The sequence below is a fragment of the Phocoena phocoena genome, chromosome 5, assembly GCF_963924675.1.
Source record: "Phocoena phocoena chromosome 5, mPhoPho1.1, whole genome shotgun sequence".
Taxonomy (NCBI): Eukaryota; Metazoa; Chordata; class Mammalia; order Artiodactyla; family Phocoenidae; genus Phocoena; species Phocoena phocoena.
The window spans coordinates 76,347,501-76,368,186 of record NC_089223.1 but is presented as its reverse complement, the minus strand read 5'-3'; the positions used below and the strand labels follow the sequence as shown (position 1 = coordinate 76,368,186).

Sequence of the window (20,686 nt, the reverse complement as noted above, 5' to 3'; positions counted from 1 at the left end):
AGTAGTTAGTGCAGTAAAGGCATCTCTGTTTGCCTGGCTTGTATGACCTGACAGCTTGCCTGAGGAGTACCTGAACTGTGCTCTGATAAAATTCATCTGTCCTTTCTGCACCTTTACTGACCTCTTTTTTTCTGATTGAAGAATAGTTGACTTACGATATTATTAGTTTCAGATGTATAACGTAGTGAGTCAGTATTTTTATTTCTTATGTACCATACAATATCATTATGACATTATTGACTGTATTCCCTGTGCTGTACATTACATCCCTGTGACTTACTTATTTTATAACTGGTAGTTTAAATCCCCTGGTACATCTTAATCCCCTTCACCTATTTCACCCTTCCCCCCTTCCCCTCCCCTCTGCGACCACTAGTCCTTTGTTAAGTCTGTTTCTGTTTTGTTATATTTGTTTGCTTTTAGATTCCACATACAAGTGGAAACGTACAGTACTTGTCTTTTTCTGGCTGACTTATTTCACTTAGCACTTCACTTCTGTGTTGAAGGCAGTGGCATCAGGTGGCTTGACTGCCTGGGTAAAGGAGCAGTGGAGTGTCCTAGGGTGGTCTCTGGGGGCAGACAGATGTGGGTCAGATTCTGACTTTGTCCCTTCCTTAGCTGATAACCTTGGGCAAGACATTTGACTTCACTGTGCCTCAGTTTCTTCATCTATAGACCTTGGAATTGCTAAAAATAGTGCCCACTCCAAGGATTATGTTGAGGATCAGATGAGATTATTTATGTAGTGTTGCATGAAGTGGCACAGCAATCACTTAAGAAATACTGGCTTTTATTTTTATGGTGGCCTCTTAGGGTTTTCTTGGCCAAAAAAAGAAAACGGCGGTGGAAAGAGGAAGGACTTCTGGGAGCTGCAGTGGTTTGAGTAGGGGCAGCGACCTCGCCACCGCCTGTTAGGAGGGTGAGGGCCCTGCCTTCTGCTGCAGGGGGCGGGGTGGGCGATGGAGGAGCACTGGCTCTGGGGCAGCCTTGGCTGCTGATTGGCCTCCTGACGTGTCAGTCGCCTGGCTTCTCCGGACCTCAGCAAACTCATCTGTAAAACAGAGGCCTGGTTTCCAAGTCCCTGTTCAGAGCTGTCCCCTCTGGCCATCCTAGTAATGTAGATAAATCTGGCCCAGAGACTTGGCCAAGGCCCTGCGCAGTGGCTCACCCTCAGGAGGAGACGACGGGGTGGCATGTGGATGGGGACAGGACTGCCCTGGGAATAAAAGTAATCAGCAGCAGTGTTTTTTTCCACGGTAGTTAGGTCAACAAATCCTTTCATCCCAAATCTTTTCATCATGGGTAGCATTTATCTCTGGCGCCAAGAAAAGGCAAAACAGGGTCTGAGCCATATATGTGTGGAGAAGGAACTTTCTGAAATACCAGATTCTAATGGACATTAAAATTGCAACTTTATTTTAATGACTTTCCCTCAGAATCCTTTGTAATGTTATTTAAGTGGCCATAAGACTATTACTAAGCCTGTGGTGGTAAAGGGAAAGTTGTTAGCCACACAAATCACTTTCTTGTGAAAGAGCCTAGCCTAACCTGTAAGAGAAGAATGTTGGTCAGTTTTCAAATGGGGCAGTAGTTGTTTATCCTTAAGGGAGATTGTCTAGTTTACATATAAATACTCCCTGAGAATTTATCGTTTCCTGCGGACAATGTTCTGGCTGTGTGAGGTGTTCTGACCTGGAGTAGTGGCGAAAAAAGGCAATTTGGAACCACACAAAGCTGACGTAGAGTCCAGTATGGGGTCTTTGGGAATTAACTGAGCTCTCTGGGTCTCAGTTTCCGTAACTGTAAAATGGGGCTAATCGAGTCCTCTTTACCAGATTGTTCTGAGTATTAAATGAAATGATACAGGCCTGATGTTTAAGTCAGTGCCTACCACGTGAGGGCTCAATCAAAAAGTGTTGCTTAGGGGCTTCCCTGGTGGTGCAGTAATTGAGGGTCTGCCTGCCGATGCAGGGGACGCGGGTTTGTGCCCCGGTCCGGGAGGATCCCACATGCCGCAGAGCGGCTGCGCCCATGAGCCATGGCCGCTGAGCCTGCGCGTCCAGAGCCTGTGCTCCGCAATGGGAGAGGCCACAACAGTGAGAGGCCCGCATACCGCAAAAAAAAAAAAATGTTGCTTGTTGTCAGGGTCATCATCATCACCGACATTATTGATTAGACTTTCCATAAAACCTCAGAAGCCTTAAGAAGGTGGTTAAGTCATGTAAGAGGGGGGAGTGAGCATGGGAAGTGTTAACTCTACCTCGTAACTGTTACCTAGAGTGTTCTCATGTCTCTTTTTTTCTCTTAATAGGAATGAATTCTTCCAAAACCAAACTAGAACTCCAGAAGCACCTGACAACACTAACTAATCAGGAGCAAGCAACTATTTTTGAGGAGGTTCAGGTACAGTACTGGTTTTAAATTTGCAGAAGGAAGAAAGGAGGCAGCTTCTCTGTGACATTTTATTTATAAAAAATAGCAAAGCAAACCTGTTAGATCCTCAAGGAAGTGGGCCTGAGTTCCTCTAGGTTTAAGCTTTAACAGCCTGGGGACAGGGGCCAGGTCAGAATTGCAGATTCCTATCAGGGCTTGGTTTTTCACGTGAAAACTACTAAACCAGGGGAACTCTCCCTTAAGGAACAAGAGAAAGGAAATAATAAAGTGGAGAGAGCCTCAGCCGGGGAGACAGGGGACCTGGATTTTGGTCCCTGAACACTGCTGTCCCTGGGAGACCTCTTTTTTTTTTTTTTTTTTGCGGTATGCGGGCCTCTCACCGTTGTGGCCTCTCCCATTGCAGAGCACAGGCTCCGGACGCGCGGGCTCAGAGGCCACGGCTCACGGGCCCAGCCGCTCCGCGGCATGTGGGATCTTCCCAGACCGGGGCACGAACCCATGTCCCCTGCATTGGCAGGCGGACTCTCAACCACTGTGCCACCAGGGAAGCCCTCCCTGGGAGACCTCTGCTAGCTCCTTCCCGCTTGGGATTTCAGCCCTAAGTGTGAGAGTCTTAAGGATATAACATTTTGTACATGAAATTGAACATAACTTTTCTTCCTCGCTCTTTTTTTTCAGTTTTGAAAATAAATTTAGGTGTTACCTACTATATGGTATATCAAACCTAAACATAAAAACAAAATACAGAAGAAAACCCAAGCTCATCGGTTTTCTGCATTAAGCCCAGAACCGCACTGTCATCCTTGCGTTTAGATGCACTTATCTCGGGAAACCACGCTGTGTGTGCTGGCGTGCCCATAGTCTGTTCATTATGAATCTTTAATGAGCTCATCAAAAATTTCATGTGTGCTTTAGCCGAGGGGCATTTTCTGTGGTTTTGTGGCACTTTCCTAGGGAGGAGAGTACATCAGAACAAAGCATAAGTCTCTAGTGCGGAGGAGAGTGCTAGGGGTTCTGCACGTAGAGAAGTCTTTAAACAAAACAAGATGGCTAGCAAGTCTAGACTGTAGGTTCCCTCTCCCTCTTCACTGAGGGAGAGGCTGCAGACAGGGCCCGTGATCTGTTTCCTGTTAGAGTGAAAAATTAAAGAATTGTCTTTGTCAATCACGTGTTCGAGTTCTCCTTCCCTTGATCTTCTGCAGTAGGATTGGCATATGTATGTTTGAAGGAGAGCATAGGAAGGGTTTTTTAATTTCATAAATTGCTTAGAATGTAACTTTCACAATTTCCAATTGCCTTTAAGTTTTCTTATTTTCTTTTGAATTGACTTGAGACACACTACTTTGTTTTTTCTTAAAGGATCTTTAGCGTTCGAAGTACACAGTACTCTCACACAAATTTAATGTGATTTGTACTTGGAATTCATAAATGGATGGACAGTTTGCTTCTGATTGTTAATGCATTTGTGATGGGAGCTGGGTCCTTTTTCTTTTTTTTTTTTTTTAATTTATTTTAATTTATTTTTGGCTGTGTTGGGTCTTCGTCGCTGCGCTCAGGCTTTCTGTAGTTGCGGCGAGCGGGGGCTACTTTTCGTAGCGGTGCATCGGCTTCTCATTGTAGTGGCTTCTCTTGTTGCAGAGCACAGGCTCTAGGCGCGTGGACTTCAGTAGTTGTGGCACACGGGCTCAGTAGTTGTGGCTCACGGGCTCTAGAGCGCAGGCTCAGTAGTTGTGGCACATGGGCTTAGTTGCTCTGCAGCATGTGAGATCTTCCTGGACCAGGGCTCGAACTCATGTCCCCTACATTGGCAGATGGATTCTTCTTTTATTTCTTTTTTGTGGTACGCGGACCTCTTACTGTTGTGGCCTCTCCCGTTGCGGAGCACAGGCTCCGGACGCGCAGGCTCAGCGGCCATGGCTCACGGGCCCAGCCACTCCGCGGCATGTGGGATCTTCCCAGACCGGAGCACGAACCCGTGTCGCCTGCATCGGCAGGCGGACTCTCAACTACTGCGCCACCAGGGAACCCTGACAGGTGGATTCTTAACCACTGCACCACCAGGGAAGCCCAGAGCTGGGTCCTTTTTCATCTGATGCTAGCCCACTTTGCTGTTTTAGTGCCATCAAGTCACTTTGGGGAATATCTTTCTAGCAAGCATAGAAGATGCACCTTCCTCCTCTAATGTGAGTTTGTTTTCTCTTTTATTTAGATAGCACTGTGTAGCTTTCCCCAAAACAGTGTGGTGAATCAGGATAGGTAATACCCCAGATACCCTTCTGCAGCAATGATTATGTTCCTGATGGATGTGATTTTGAGATTCTCTTTGATCCATGTGAGTGTGAGACACTCAATATAAAAAATGGCAACGAGGCTTTAGAGAAAATCAGTGACAAAAGTTCGTTTTAAAAAAATGGATTCAGTTAATATCCTGGGATCCCTGTGTGGTGTTGTAGAAGGCTCTGTAATTTTTTGATTGGTTTAAAGACCAAAGGGAAGTCATTGTTCATTGGTTTTGAAAAGCCAGCTCGTACTTTGTCCTCCCTCATTGTAGGTGTGGCTCTTTTTTGAATAATACAGATTTAACATGGATCTCTTCTTCTGACGGCTTATTGGTAGTCTTATTAAATTATTTACTCAATGACCATTCTTGTTTTTTTATAAAATATTTTATAAACCAAGTCACTAGTTTCTTTTTAGGTAGTAGTTCCTGCTAATGCATATGAAAATCATGCATTTCAAACAGATCATAAGGAAAAAGGTGGCTTTGCAGTGTCATGATACCTCTTTTAAATAGAATGGTTAATATTTTCCTTTGTATGGTTTTTTTCCTGGAGAATGATTTGTTTCTGAGGAAATTCTCCAAGGGCAAATTTTTATAAAACAAATGTAATTACTATTGAAATCAATAGTACATGATTGCTTAAATAGTTATTAAAACATATATATTCAGTGTTTTTGTAAATAAATGTTTCATGCAAAAAAAAAAAAGTGCAACCCAAACAGAACCATAAAGAAAAAGAAATCATTAATTACTGTGCAGATGATGCTGGGGAAGTATCACTGCTGCAAATAAGCCGGCTTTGACTTTCAGCTCTGTGAGGAGCACTTGGTGCCAGATGGGCCTGTGGGTGTGCTAACCCTTCTAAGAGGACTCAAGACACTGTAGAGCCACTTTTTAATTTAGGACCTTTTTGAAGTGTACATTTTTCAAACATGTCTAAGTGGGCGAATGAGAATGTGACCCTCGGGTGGGGTCTGGCTCTGTCCAGGTGCTGTCCCCTGCTGGCTGGCTTGAGTTTACATAGGTCGTCCTCAGGGAGAAGTTGCTTTCAGTCTGAGTTGGGCTAGTAAAGAAACTGTCTCAAAGTCGAATTCTCTTCATCTGAATGAGTGTATTTCAGGGAATGACTTAATTAATACTCAGTAGGTAAATCAAGTAGATTTATAGTCAGTAGATGTCGATAACGGATTAAATAATGTGACTTTTCACAAGTTAACGATAAGTGGTTGGAGGAATTTTTTTTCACTTTATACAGAATGTAGAGCAGCTTAATTGGATTTTTCCATGGTTTTAAAATTATTTCTTACAAGATTTCACTATACTTTTTTAGAAAGATGTCAGGCTGTAGTCCAGGTGAGCACTGCCATTTTCAGTAGACTCCTCAGAAGACCGTAGGCTTTCTCAGCATTCTGGTATTCATTAGGCAGTGTTAGAAATGGATTTCAAATTGCTTTTACAACCAATTTATAGGCCCGCCCTCATAGAAATGAGGTTAAGAAACACGTAACAACATTGGCTTTGTTGCTTTTAACAGGCAATTAATTGTTTTATATTGTTCATTTTTTAAAAATGAAATATAACTATAGAAAAGCACACAAATCAGTGGTATATAGTTCAGTGAAATAAAAAAAATATTTTGAGGTATAGTTGATTTATAATATTACATAAGTTTCAGGTGTGCAACGTAGTGATTCACAATTTTTAAAGGTTATACTCTGTAGTTATAAAATATTGGCTGTAGGTGAATTTTTAAGAATATTTATTTATTTATTTATTTTTGGCTGTGTTGGGTCTTCGTTTCTGTGCGAGGGCTTTCTCTAGTTGCGGCAAGCGGGGGCCACTCTTCATCGCGGTGCGCAGGCCTCTCACTGTCGCGGCCTCTCTTGTTGCGGAGCACAGGCTCCAGATGCGCAGGCTCAGTAGTTGTGGCTCACGGGCCTAGTTCCTCCGCGGCATGTGGGATCTTCCCAGACCGGGTCTCGAACCCGTGTTCCCTGCATTGGCAGGCAGATTCTCAACCACTGCGCCACCAGGGAAGCCCTGTCAGTGAATTTTTATAAGATGAATACACCTGTGCAGCACGCAGATTAGGAAATAGAGCGTGTCCAGTCCCTCCGAATCCCCCCTTGGTCCTGCCCCAGGTGACCACCATCCTGACTCCTGACTCCGGAGGTTAACTTTGAGTAATAAGCAAGTTAATTTTTGACGGCAAAGGGATGTTATCCAACTTCATTCCCCATTATTTTCCTCAGACCTGTCTCTCTGTCATGAATGTTTATAAAGTTAAATCATCTTCAGGAAATAATGATTTGTCCCTTTGCAGGATGGTGAAGTTCCCTGGGAGGCACTCAGGAGATGATACCTTGCTAATCGTTTTCACTAAATAGCAGGGTAGCCCCTAGTCATGTTTCAGTTATTTTAAGAAAGGGTTTATTTCTTGACCTTGTATGACACCACAGACATGGTCTTCTCAGCCTCACTGACTTTCCCCTGTGATGTTTAACGAGCTCCTTGATGCAGTGTCTGGGCAGCAGCTGTGGTAGTACATTGTGCTCAGTTTAGTCTCATTTTCTGTCCATTCAAGTAGTTTCTTTCGCGTATATGCTGAGGGAAAGAGAATGTATTAATAATGCTCCTCTCCTGTTACTGCATTCTTAGCCTTTTTTGATATGTTGAAATAAGTGATTACGAAGAATTTCTCCAACAAAATACAAATTTTCTTGTGAGAGCAGCCCAAAGGTTTGATTGAAGAATAGGAGAAGAAAGAATGGGTCAGCTCTTGGGTGCCTGCTCAGAGGCTTCGTGATTCCTGCCTGCTTCTCTTTCCTGGACTTTAAAATATATATATACTTTATTTCTTAGAGTAGTTTTAGTTTTACAGAAAAAGTGGGTGGAAGTACAGAGAGTTCCCATAAAACTTCTCATGCCCTTTCCTCAAGCCAGTTTCCCCTGTTAATATCTTGTCTTAGTGTGTGGTACCTTTATTACAGTTGATCAGCCAATATTGATACATCTTTAGTGATTAAAGTCTGTAGTTTACATTAGGGTTAACTCTTGGTGTGGTACATTCTGTGGGTTCTGATACATGCTTGATGGCATGTATCCACCATTATAGTATCATACAGAATTGTTTCACTGCCCTAAAGATTCTCTATGCTCCACCTTTTCACTGTTCCCCAGCCCCCCACCTCTGTTCCAAACCCCAGGCAACCACTGATCTTTTACTGTCTCCATAGTTTGTCTTTTCCAGAATGTCACATAGTTAGAATCATACTCTTTGTGTATCCTTTTCAGTTGGGCTTCTTTCCCTTAACAATATGCATTTAAGGTTCCTCCATATCTTTTTGTGGTTTGATAGCTCTTTTTAGTGCTGAGTAGTATTTCATTGGATGTACCACAGTTTATCCATTCACCTGTTTAAAGACACCTGGTTGCTTCTAAATTTTAGCAATTATGAATAAAGCTGCTATACACATTCTTGTGCAGGCTTTTGTATGGGCATAAATTTTCAACTCATTCAAGTGAACACTAAGCAGTATGATTGTTGGATCACATGGTGGGAACATGGTTAGTTTTTGTAAGAAGCTGCCAAACTGGCTCCCAAAGTGCTGTAACCATATCATGTTCCTACCAGCAATGAGTGAAAGTTCCTGTTGTCTCTGGGGGCTTTTAGACTCACAGTATATCTGTAACCGTCCCGAGGTCAGCAAAATTAAGTTAGGATTGTGGTATGTGACTACCACTTTCCTCTTTTGAAGATCTGATGGAAACTTCCTCTGGAACAACCCGCGTGTTGCATAAAACATGTAAAAATTTATAACATCAAGGTTCATGGCTTGGCATCCAGATTGAGAACATCTATTCTGACCTTTAAAATATTTAATCCTTAAATCTGAAATTTGAAAGAACAGGAAGTCCTCATTGAAAACAACCTCTTCTAATCATTTACTATCGTTTCCTTGGGTAACAGGAACAACTTATTTAAAATGATCTTTGTCTTTAAGAGAGGAATGTTAGAATGCTTCTCGTCTGTGACATGAGGGGTAAAATTGTTCCTTAGTCAGCTGGGCTGCCGAGAACGGCGTTGACCCGGACTCGGATGCTTGTGTAATTGATCCGTTTATTAGACACCCTGACTTTGATTTAAAGGGCAGGCTAGAGGTTTGGGGTAGGGAGGGAGGGAGGAGCAGGGCAATGGATAACTGTCATTGTAAAAAAAAAAGATATTTTTCTAAAGTTTATAGACCAGAAACTTTGTTTATCTCCAGAGTAATTCAGTTTTGTTTTCTTCATATTCAGGGAAAATAATTGAATACATTAAATTAGATGGTCTTCTAAACATGAACTCTGGTATTTCAAATCCAAAGAATTTGGGGCTGGAAAAGACCTTGGAGTGTATTTGGTGCATAATCTTCATTTGAACAGACAGAGAAGCTAAGCTTAAATGACAAGCCTTTGGTCTCACTTCTAGGCAGCACCTTGAACTTACATGACCTGATTTCCAGTCCAGTGTGCTTTGCCACTACCTTGTCTGAAAAATAAAAGGCATACAAATAATTTTTTAAAAACCAGAGGAAAAAAATTGAGTCCATGCCATGAAATTTTGTGTGCAAGTGTATGCCTTGTGGGGCTTCCAGGAAGTGCTTCATGATGAACATGTTTAACATGTGGAAGGAACCATGGCCCTGGATCCAGTTGCTGGTTTCCTTTCCAGTTCCCTGACCATAACAGTTTATAAATAAGTAACCATTGTGGCTCTTGACCTCTGGGTGTTTCCACAGATTTTTGTCCTTTTCTTATGTTTTTAAGACTGTTTATTAAATATTTTGACTATGCCTCTATCTGATGTGAAATGTTTATTTTAGGTATAAGGACATCAGAGGTCAGAGGCTAAATCTGGCCCACTGGCTGGCTTCATTATCTGTTTTCTTTTTAAAAATTATCTCCAGTTGTAGGATCATTGGTGCCCCCTAGTGAGGTGGTTGGGTAAAAGCACTAGTTGATGAATGGGAGCTGGTAGCATTTTCAAAGGGATGGGTTAGCAGTTTTGGTGACAATTAAAAATTAATGTAATATATTCTTTTTTTCATTAAGAAATTGAGACCAAGAAATGAGCAGCGAGAGAATGAATTGATTGTTTCTTTCCTGAGATGTTTATATGAAGAGAAACAAAAAGTTCACGTCCATATTGGGGAGATAAAGCAGGTATGGCATTTTTCTCTCTTCTTAAAATTTTACCAGGACACTGTGTAAAACAGAGTCTTGAGGATTTTCTGAAGCTCTGAAACTTCTTTTTCTCCCTGAATTTTATTTTCATTTGTTACACATGTAGGGGAAATTGGGGAATATTTAGATTGTGCTTAGAAAAGGTGAGGAGAGTTTCTGTCTGTGTTGTAGTGGGAGCAGAGTAGTTGCTCTGATGAGGGAACTGGTGTAGAGCATCGAGAGTGGAGTTTACGAGTGGATGCTAGCAAGGAAAGCTCGACCTGCTGGGAGCCAGTCCCTGTCACCTCACCTTTCTCCTTGATTAAATGGGACTGACATTGTACAGCTGCCTTCAGAATTATATAAAGTGCCCGGAAGCTCTTTGTAATAAAAATGCAATGTGAATAGAAGATAGCACTACTGATAAATCACATACAGTATTAGCCTGGTTTACGTGCTATTCAGATATGGAGCTTCTGTTAATTCCACTTCATATGCTGGAGGTGCAGAGTTGGCCTCCTATCCTCTCTTTCCACAGCTCTGTTCAGCTTTTCTGTGTGAGGGGTGCTATCTCAGAGGCTGGGGCGGCCTGCAGGGCTCTGTCTTTGAAGAGCTTCGAGTTTGGGATTCAGGACCATTTTCCTATTTCTTTTGGACTCTCTGTAAGTCAATTTATTAATAACCCTTATAGCTTCTAAACATGCATTTTATATTTGTTTAAGTTACTGTTAGGCCAGAAAGCCTAGAGAAAAATCAGTGAAGTATGTTCAAAGGGTCTTTAATTTCCAGAAGTACATTGCCTTTTCCTAAAAAAAGAATACTTCCTGAGTGCTTATTCTCAAGGTGTTTTAATGCTCAGTTGTGTGCTCTCCTCTTGCTATTTTCCCTGTAAACAGCCTCTGCTTTTCCAGTAACGTAACCGTGATGCAGTTTTATTTGGATGCACACACAGCAACTCTCCCCATTTGCTTTCTGCTTTCCAGCTGGCTTTGGCAATTATGTGCCTTTGCTGAACTCCTGGTCACACACAGTGGCCAACATTGTTTTTAATTTCATCGGCCAACTCTAGGGCCCCTTAGCTGTGACCCTAATATCAGTACACTGTGTTTTTGGCCTTTGTGTGTTGACCTTCCTCCCTTCTCAGCCGGTACCCTTAAGAGAGTGGGCAAGTTCTGTTATCCTCCTGTTCACTTTTGGATGGGCCACCCAGTCTAAGTTTTCAGTTAATTCCCTAGTTCATTTTCCAACATATTTCTTTTCTCATTTTCTTTCCTTTTTTCTCTTGTGCCACTGATAGTTATTCTATGTTTGATTTTCTCTTTCCTGAGTCACTCTAACTTGTTCCAACAGGAAATTGATAATTCTGAAATAATTTATAATGGCTAGAAAGGAGAATGAAGTGTTTATGGTGGATGGAAAGTTTTGCCCTAAATGCAATCTCATTTTTGTGGAACAGGGTAGTATCTTTATGATTTGGGCATAGACTAGTACAGTAAAGAAATATATTAATGTTTCTTTTATTTTCCCTCATTTGAAAACAGAATTTAATGTAAAGAAGACCAAGTCTCACAAAGTGGAACTGGTGTCTGGGCAGTAGTTGGGTGTCCCCTAGGCTGGATACCCTCTTGGGCTCCGAGTTCGGCTTTTCAGAGCCGCAGCTGCTTTATAGATCGATCAGATGAACTTTTGAGAGTTCACCGATAGATTCCTGCTCTCTTTCTGCTACCAGATAATTTAACCACATGGACTTCATTATGTTCTTATTGCTCCTAAAAATTCCTGTAACCTTTGAAAATGTGTTTTGACTTGACCTAGAGAGAGGTAGAATTGTGGTCTGTGTCCACCAGCCTTCAAAAGTAGATGGAAGGGCTTCCCTGGTGGTGCAGTGGTTGAGAGTCCGCCTACCGATGCAGGGGACAGGGGTTCGTGCCCCGGTCGGGGAAGATCCCACATGCCGCGGAGCAGCTCGGCCCGTGAGCCATGGCCGCTGAGCCTGCGTGTCCGGAGCCTGTTCTCTGCAACAGGAGAGGCCGCAACAGTGAGAGAACCGCGTACCGCAAAAAAAAAAAAAAGAAAAAAAAAAATGTAGATGGAAGACAATGAGCACAGTCTCAGGGCTGTACTTCTCAGAGCTCTGGTGATGCCACACTGTACATGCTTTTCAGACTGAAGCGTTGGTGTTGTTGGATACCTGTCAAAGGAATCGTTCCGTAAAGTAGAAAACAAACTGAAGGAATCCTTTGATCTTATGGGAAAGGATTCAGTTTGGGCAAGGACCTATAAATTAATAAAGTTTAGAGAGTATCATGTTTGAATCAGTGGACATATCATTTCTGCTTGTATTCACTGAGCTGGTACAAAAATTAATAATATTAAATCAACTGCCACTGATTGAACGTTTCCCAAGTACTAGGTATAGTTTTAATTCTCTACATGAGTTATTCCATATTTTTCTACAATAACTTTTTTGAGATAGGTGGTATAATACCTATGTTAGAGACAAGGACATGAGGAACAGAGGTCAAGTCGTTTGCTAGAGAGTGTGGAGCCCATGTGTGTGAGGTCCAAGGACATTATCTTAAGCTCCTAAAGGGCATAATGATTAACTAACAAAATCTAATGTTATGTAACCACTCATCGATTTGTCTGGGTCCGTTATCCAGTAGATAAGTTTTTCTTTCTTTTTTTTTCTGACATTTTATTACAAAAAATTTCAAACATACCAAAAAGTTGAAAGAATCACACAGTGAACACTCACATACCCACCATCTGGGTGAAACCATTTTAAACGTTTTGTTATGTTTGCTTTCCCATATAGCTATCCATCTATTACTCTACCTTATTTTTGATGTTTTTCAGAGTAAGTTTCTGATACTAGTACTCTTGATCCCTAAACACTTCAGTATGCATATCATTAATTAGAATTTGGTATTTATTTACAATTTTTTGGAGATAACATTTACATATAGTAAGTTGCACAAATCTTGAGTGTACCATTTGTTGAGTTTTGAGGATTTCGTATATTTAGGTAACCCAGACCCGTATCAAGGTACAGAACATCTCCATCATGCCAGAAAGTACCCCCATACCCAGTCAGTCCTCACTCCCTCCCTCCCCCAGGCAACCACTGTTTTGATTTTTTTTTCTACGACAGATTAGTTTTGCCTGTTTTAGAACTTTCTATAAATGGAATCATACAGTATGTTCTCTCTTAGTTCTGGTTTCTTTCGCTTAGCATAATGTTTTTGATATTCGTCCTTGTTGCTTCATAAATCAGTAATTATGTTCCTTTTTATTCCATTGTGTCAATAGCACAGTTTGTTTCTCCATTCTCCTTTTGATGGGCACCTTAGCTATTTCTAGGTGCTGGTTATTCTGAATAAGGCTGATGGTGGATACATTGAGACACTACTGGATGGTGGGTTCTGAACTGAGAACTTCATGGTAGCTTCAGAATTTAAAACTTGGCTCCAAACGTTCATGCTTAGAGTTTACCCATCTGTCTTGGGATGGGCAATGTGAGGACTGCAGTACAAATTCACTCTAGAGCCCCACACTAGAAACTTACCAAGAACCAGCATCATCTTCAAAGGAGAAACTTCTAGATGCTTAGTTTAAAATAAACAAGGAGTGTGTTATTTTCTAAATGCAAATTATTTTCTAAACGTGAATTATTTTCTAAATGTGAATTATTTTCAGACTGCATTTGAATTACAGTGATAGACATAGAAAAGAACCTTTTTAGATGGTAGAGGAGAGCAGAAGCAGCATTGAAGTAAGTATATAGAGATTCTTATGGCCTGGTTTACAAAAAGAAAAACACAAGTGCAGTTTTTGTTCTTTCTGTGTAGGATCTACTACGTTCTACTAGTCTTTTAGCCAGTATTTTCTGTATATATCAGAGAACAGTTAAAAATGCTTCTTTTTTAGGAAAAATTTGGTTATGAGTTTGAAAGCAGGTCTACAGTTTCTTAACTTCGTGAGTGAACTGGTATTGAGTCAAATGCAGGCCCCTGAGGGTTCTTTGTGGGTAATTCCCTTTGCTCTAGAGGCTGACTCCAGTCTGGATAGACTCTTACTCTTGGTAAATGATTGCACAGGACCAAATTGCAACTAGTAAGGCATCCACCCATGCTACATGACTTAGTCAGTATTTGTTGAGTGACTGCCAGAGCCTGTGCTCATCACTGTTCTTCTCAACACCTGCACAATGTTAACTTGGCCAAAGCTGGAGGTGGTATGAAGGCATTTATTGTATTAATCTGCACATTTTTCTGTATGCTTGACATATGTAACAGCAACAAAGAATAGTTGGGGTTTAGAGTAATGGAGGATGTGGTTGAGTATTTTTCTAACAAAATCATCATCTAGCAGGAAGCATTCAGGTAAGAATCCATAGAAGAAACAATTTAATCTAGAGTAGAGGTTTTTTTTGTATTTTTTAAGCATACCTCTTTGTTAATAAGTAACATTAAACTTCATTTTGTGATTGGCAAACAAACTTTTATGTTGTCAGTTTCATGTTCCCATCAGTTAAGGGAGAGACTTGGTTGCAGAGGAGAATGAATGGGATGATGGAAGCAATAGGTGGGAGAGAGGAAAAAGACAGGATTCTGTAGAAGGGGATGAAGGGATTAGTGTAGGCAGAGAGGATGGATTCTTCAGTTGATTAGATTTATTTTGTCTCATCCTCTGAAATGCCCCCAAAAGTAAGTTGTTACTTTACTTTGAAAAGCTAATCATAGCTACCTTTGTACCAGAAGCTGTGCCCAATGTTTTACATGCTTTACGTGTTTTAATCTCACAACATAGCACTATGATTAGATCGTGAGGTTGATCTCAATTTACAGAAGACGAAATTGTGGCTCAGAGAAAGTAAGAAACTTGCTCAAGTCCACAGCTAGTGAATGACATGTCTCTGATCCAGCCGCAGAGCCCAAGCTCTAAACTGTTTTGTTAACTGATTAGTTTCTAAGCACTTTTCCTTATTTTGTTTGGAGTAGGCAAAGCAACTCTTTGAGGCAAAATTATTTCCTGGACTTGCAGTCATGTCACCAAGGAGCAGATGAGAAGAGGTCACAGAAAAAATGACCTGAGGTCAAAAAGATGCATTCTAGAGATTTTTCAGTCCTTTAAAAAGGAAGGAAAAAAGGAGGGAAGGAAGATCTCAGTGACTTAATTTTCCATTGTTTCACTTTTTAGGCATCACAGATTGCAGCAGAGAATATTGGAAGTGAATTACCATCTAGTGCCACTCGATTTAGGCTAGATATGCTGAAAAACAAAGCGAAGAGATCTTTAACGGAGTCTTTAGAAAGTATTTTGTCCCGGGTAAGTGGCATAATTCCTCCTAGTTTAAGTTAAATCACTGTTTTTGAGAGAGCATGAAATTCAGTTCTTTGCTTTCGTTCCATCAGGGTTCATCATACAGTTTAGAAGGGTGAAACCTTTTTTGGTGTCTTCTCAGTGTTAGAAAAATGTTATCTACACTGAAAATTCAGTTTTTAACTTGGTCCAGGTTAAAAAGTGTTTTCTACTCTTTTGTGTTCTATGGAATTTTTGTCTCCCAAAAGAATGTTATTTGTTGGCCAGTCCCTGTAAAGAGCATGGATTAGATACACCAAGGTGTGGGTTCCATTCTCCCTAGTGTCACTAGGTACAGTTTAAAAATTGTTATCGTGGGACTTCCCTAGTGGCACAGTGGTTAAGAATCTGCCTGCCAGTGCAGGGGACATGGGTTCGAACCCTGGTCCGGTAAGATCCCACATGCCGGGGAGCAACTAATAAGCCCGTGCGCCACAACTACTGAGCCTGCGCTCTAGAGCCTGCGAGCCACAACGACTGAGGTGGCGAGCCACAACTACTGAAGCCCATGTGCCTAGAGCCTGTGCTCCCCAACAAGAGAAGCCACCGCAATGAGAAACCTGAGCACCGCAATGAAGAGTAGCCTCCGCTCGCCGCAACTAGAGAAAGCCCGCGTGCAGCAACGAAGACCCAATGCAGCCAAAAATAAAATACATAAATAAATAAATAAATTTAAATAAATAAATAAAAATCCTGATTACATTATAAAAAAAATTTTTATCATTAGCTGCTATTGTTATGTGTCTGAAACTGTTTATAGCAGGATCTGCAAACTGTGGTCCTTGGGTCAAATACCATTCACCTCCTGTTTTTGTAAATAGAGTTTTATTGAAACACAGCCACATCAATTCATTCACCTATTGTCTAAGGCTGCTTTTCTGCAGAGTTGAGTACTTGCCACGGATACCATATGGTCCACAAAGCATAAGAGATTTATTTTCTGGCCCTTTACGGAAAAAGTTTGTGGCCTGCAGCTCTATAGGAAGAACAGAGTATACGTATGTACCGATCTGGGAGTTCTTTAAGAAATTACTACCAACCCCCGCTCCACCCACCCACCCCCACCCCCGCCACGCCAACCCCAGCGTGAGTGTAAATACCTTTTACACTAAGAAATAAAAGTTCTCTTTTCTCTCAAAGTTTCACACCTTTCTGGAGTTTGCAGTATCTTCTTATATTTATCTTTTATTTCATGAACCACTCCATTTGAAACATTTTTTTTTGTTATAAATTTTATTTTCTATGGAGGTGTTTCTGAGAATTTCACAGCAGCCTTACAGATAATTAAAAGCAGTTCATTTACAAAACCAGAGTTGGGGTGGGGCTGCCTTTGAGAGCTCCCAGACCGAGAGATTGTGGTTTGTGTGTCATAGGCTGGCGGGTCATGACACCGTGTGACTCAGAGGGGGGACTCTGTTGTTGAGGTGTGCACCTCAGTGCTTGCTTTTCTTCTAGACGTGTTGTCTCTTCTGCCCATCATCCCTGCCAAATGACTAACCCACAAGGTGCTTTGGAACATTTAGTTTGGTTAAAAAAAAAAAAAAAAAAAAAAGACAGAAATATTGATTGTCTTCATGCACATATGTGCTCAGCAGAGTTTCCCAGTAGGTGCATTTTTCCTGAACTTATTTAAATAGACCAGGTTGCTTCTAGCAGATGCCTTTGCAAAAGCCTCAGGGGTCATAACTCGACTGCTTTTCTTTCTGTAGGGTAATAAAGCCAGAGGCCTCCAGGAGCACTCCGCCGGTCTGGATCTGGACAGCTCCGTGTCTAGCACATTAAGTAGCACCAGCAAAGTAAGCACGTTTTTTTTTTTTTTATATGACACCCTGAAGAAACCAGCAAATGGGTCTTGCTCATCTCCTATATACCGGGCCTGTCAAAAGGAACAAAAGAAGCCTCATAGCTCCAATCATGAGAAATTTGGTGCTTCTGGACTTGATAATGCAGGGGGAGGGCTGGTTGTGCAGTCCTACTCTAGCCGAAAAGTTGTACATACCAAAACAGAGGGCTATTGCATAAGCAAAGAGGAAAAAGCACAATTTCAGGCCACTGAGATCTAAATAATCACAAGTGATCAATGGATTTCTTTCTTTAGTAGGTTTTCCAGTGAAATCTAAATGAAATATTAAAAATAATTGGGAAAACCTCAAACGTGGGTTTACGAATTATGAGAAGTATGCAACTTAAATTCCTGAAACTTACTCTGTCCTCTGCCTGACTCTATGATTATAATTAAACATCACTATTTTTATAAATAAGCCTCACCCCTCGCGTCTGCCACCAAGCACAGCTTTGTGATAGTGAGCAAGCCAGCAGTTCTCTTTGGTAGCAGACCTGTGTCTATGTCCTTGTTTTAATTTCTTGCTTTCTAAATATATAAGCGTACTTAAACCTAGTTAGTTCAACTTTTTACCCACCAGAAAAGTGGATTTCGGGTTTTGTGCTGGGGATGTCAGAGTGCCCTGGGATGGAAAGTGGGGGAGTTGTTGTGGAGGCCAGCTCCTTACCACAGGAATCAAAGTTCTTCTGTGCTTCCTCCTGGGCATGTGGCTTTCAAAGGTTTTAGACCATAACCAACAGTAATTTACACATTTAACATTGCAAACTAGTTCAGAAACACACATACCTACATGCTCACAGATAAAATGAAAATAAGATTTCACAAAATGATATTTACTGTAAACATGTGATAATATTGGTATTTGCTATTGCTTTAAAAAGTTTGTGGCAGACCACGAAATTGATATCACTGCCTACCAATGTGTTACAGCCGATAGTTTGAGAAACGCTGCCGCAGTTGAGTGCTTTCTCAATTTCTAAGGTGCATCTTTAATGGGATCTGGTTAAAATGCAGATTCTGATTCAGTAGGCCTGGGGTGATTCCTGAAATGGCCAGTTTCTGACAAGCTCCAAGGTGATGTTGATGCCGCTGGTCTGTGGACCCACTTAGGGGAGCAAGTCCCTAGACCCCAGTCTTCTGAATATGATTTTATTTTTTCTGGGGGGTGGGCGTCTGTGCTGTGTGGCTTGCGGGATCTTAGTTCCCTGACCAGGGATTAAACCCATGCCCTAGGCAGTGGAAGTATGGAGTCCTAACCATTGGACCACCAGGGAATGCCCTGAATATGATTTTCTAAGTTAGAATCTAGTGGTCTATTTAAATTCATCTCCTCCATACTGATTCTACCCACAATTCATTTGAAATTTGGAAATGTTTTGGGTTTTTTTTATCTGCTGGATACAGATGAAAAAGACAGCTTCTACCCTGCAGGAAGGAACTCATCTGGTAGGAGAGGCGACAGATACACCAGCATCGAGTAGAGTAGCTGTGAGCCTGAGTTCAAATAAGAGCCAAGGTAGCTTAGCTGTCACAGGAGCAAGAGGAAGGGGAGCTATTTTTGGTCAGTGGAACCAGAGAAAGCTTGGAGAGGGGAGCAGTAGTGCTTTTGATAAATCTTGGAGAAAGTATAGGAATTTCACCCGTGGAAGTGGACAGGGAAGAGGGCGTTCCAGATTAGTTCCAATAAAAGTGCTGTGAAGAAATTCATGTCACTCAAGTGACTTTTCCAGTAAGTCTTATTGCTTGTTTTTTATTCTTCAAATCACAGATCTAGGAATATACACATGGTTTGAATTTCTAGGGTAATTCTAAGGGAAATGCAGCTTTTTAGAACCTATTTGTGTGTATTGTGTGTGTGGCTCTATGCTATTTATGTCGTTTGTTCATCCTGACGTTGAGAAACTGTTGTTAAAAGTGTGCTTTTTTTTTTTTTTAACATCTTTATTGGGGTATAATTGCTTTACAATGGTGTGTTAGTTTCTGCTTTATAACAAAGTGAATCAGTTATACATATACATATGTTCCCATATCTCTTCCCTCTTGAGCCTCCCTCCCTCCCACCCTCCCTATCCCACCCCTCCAGGCGGTCACAAAGCACCGAGCCAATATCCCTGTGCCTTGCGGCTGCTTCCCACTAGCTATCTACCTTACTACGTTTGTTAGTGTGTATATGTCCATGACTCTCTCTCGCCCTGTCACAGCTCACCCTTCCCCCTCCCCATATCCTCAAGTCCGTTCTCCAGTAGGTCTGCGTCTTTATTCCTGTCTTACCCCTAGGTTCTTCATGACATTTTTTTCCTTAAACTCCATATATATGTGTTAGCATATGGTCTTTGTCTTTTTCTTTCTGACTTACTTCACTCTGGATGACAGACGTAATTGGATCTCTTCCAGTAAATTGATCGTCTGGAAGCAAAGAAGCTGAACATCCAGTGGCCCTTTCAGGTGTTAGATGAAGCTAAGGGTTAGCTCTTCCACATAATTTGGAAGGACGTTAATGAGAGTTGAGATGAATAGGTTTGCGTGATGGAGATTGCTTGATGAATTGTCTTAAACACATTTTTAAATCCTTAAATTAAAAGAATCTTGGTAACTGTAGAGTCCTGAAGAATGAAAAATTTAAGTTACTGTTTAACATTTCATAATGTTTTGGGAATTAAGCTTTTAAAATCTAATTCCTACAAAATTAAGTGTATATAACCTTTCTCCTCAATAAACATAAATTTAATTTTTTAAATTAAAATCCTTAATACCTATCATCTAAGAGACACTCAACTGCAGGTCAAATGAACAGGTGGAATTTAGATTTTCCAGTCCACTGTTATTAGATGCATTCATTCCTTTTTGCTCTTTTCATGTTGATTTATTCATCCCTCCTAGTAATTTCAGCAGGGACAAGCTGGTACACTTCTTCTTTTATATATATATATATATATATATATATATATATATATATATATATATATATGTATATATATACATTTTTTTAATACAGCAGGTTCTTATTAGTCATCAGTGTTTTACACATCAGTTATTTTATATTTTTTGATTTGAGAAAAATATATTGGCCCCTGCCACGTCCTGGGCATGCAGTGCTAAGCATGAGTGGTGGTAGTTCATTCCTTTGAAAAGGTATGCATCTTGAGAGCCTACGATATTAAAGTATTGTCATGATTCTCAACAAATGTTTGAGTACCCACTCAGGAAATTCACTGAGTGCCTAATAAGACAATAACTTATATTTATACAACATTTAACAGCAGACAAGTACTTTTAGTTGTATTATCTTGCTTAATTCTGAAACCCGGTGAGATAAATTTTCACTATACCCTTTTACAGATGAGGAAATTGAGGTGCAGAAAGAAGTTAAGTGATTTGCCCTGAATCATGTCAGTAAGTGCCTAGAGAGAGATTTTTCATATCTAAGAATAATATAGGATGTAATTTTTAACACTCAAGATTACCAAGTTAAATCCAAACATTAGATCACATTCAGAGAGAGCCATAAAATGTGGGTATCACATGTATGAACACACTTGGCCAAGATAAAGAACTTGCTTTGTTTAAACTGTGCCGACAAGTTAAACGGCATTCGCTCT

The 20,686-nt window shown here is 40.9% G+C and overlaps 1 protein-coding gene across 1 annotated transcript in view; it reads left to right on the top strand.

Moving 5' to 3' along the window:
* TBC1D1 (TBC1 domain family member 1) overlaps nt 1-20,686 on the top strand; it is a 216,450-nt gene that overhangs the window by 120,273 nt on the left and 75,491 nt on the right. Inside the window, exons 6-9 of the mRNA XM_065878294.1 lie at nt 2,312-2,403; nt 9,770-9,880; nt 15,083-15,211; nt 16,954-17,040. Of these exons, the coding sequence (XP_065734366.1) occupies nt 2,312-2,403; nt 9,770-9,880; nt 15,083-15,211; nt 16,954-17,040 (419 nt within the window). The remainder of the gene's footprint in view (nt 1-2,311; nt 2,404-9,769; nt 9,881-15,082; nt 15,212-16,953; nt 17,041-20,686) is intronic.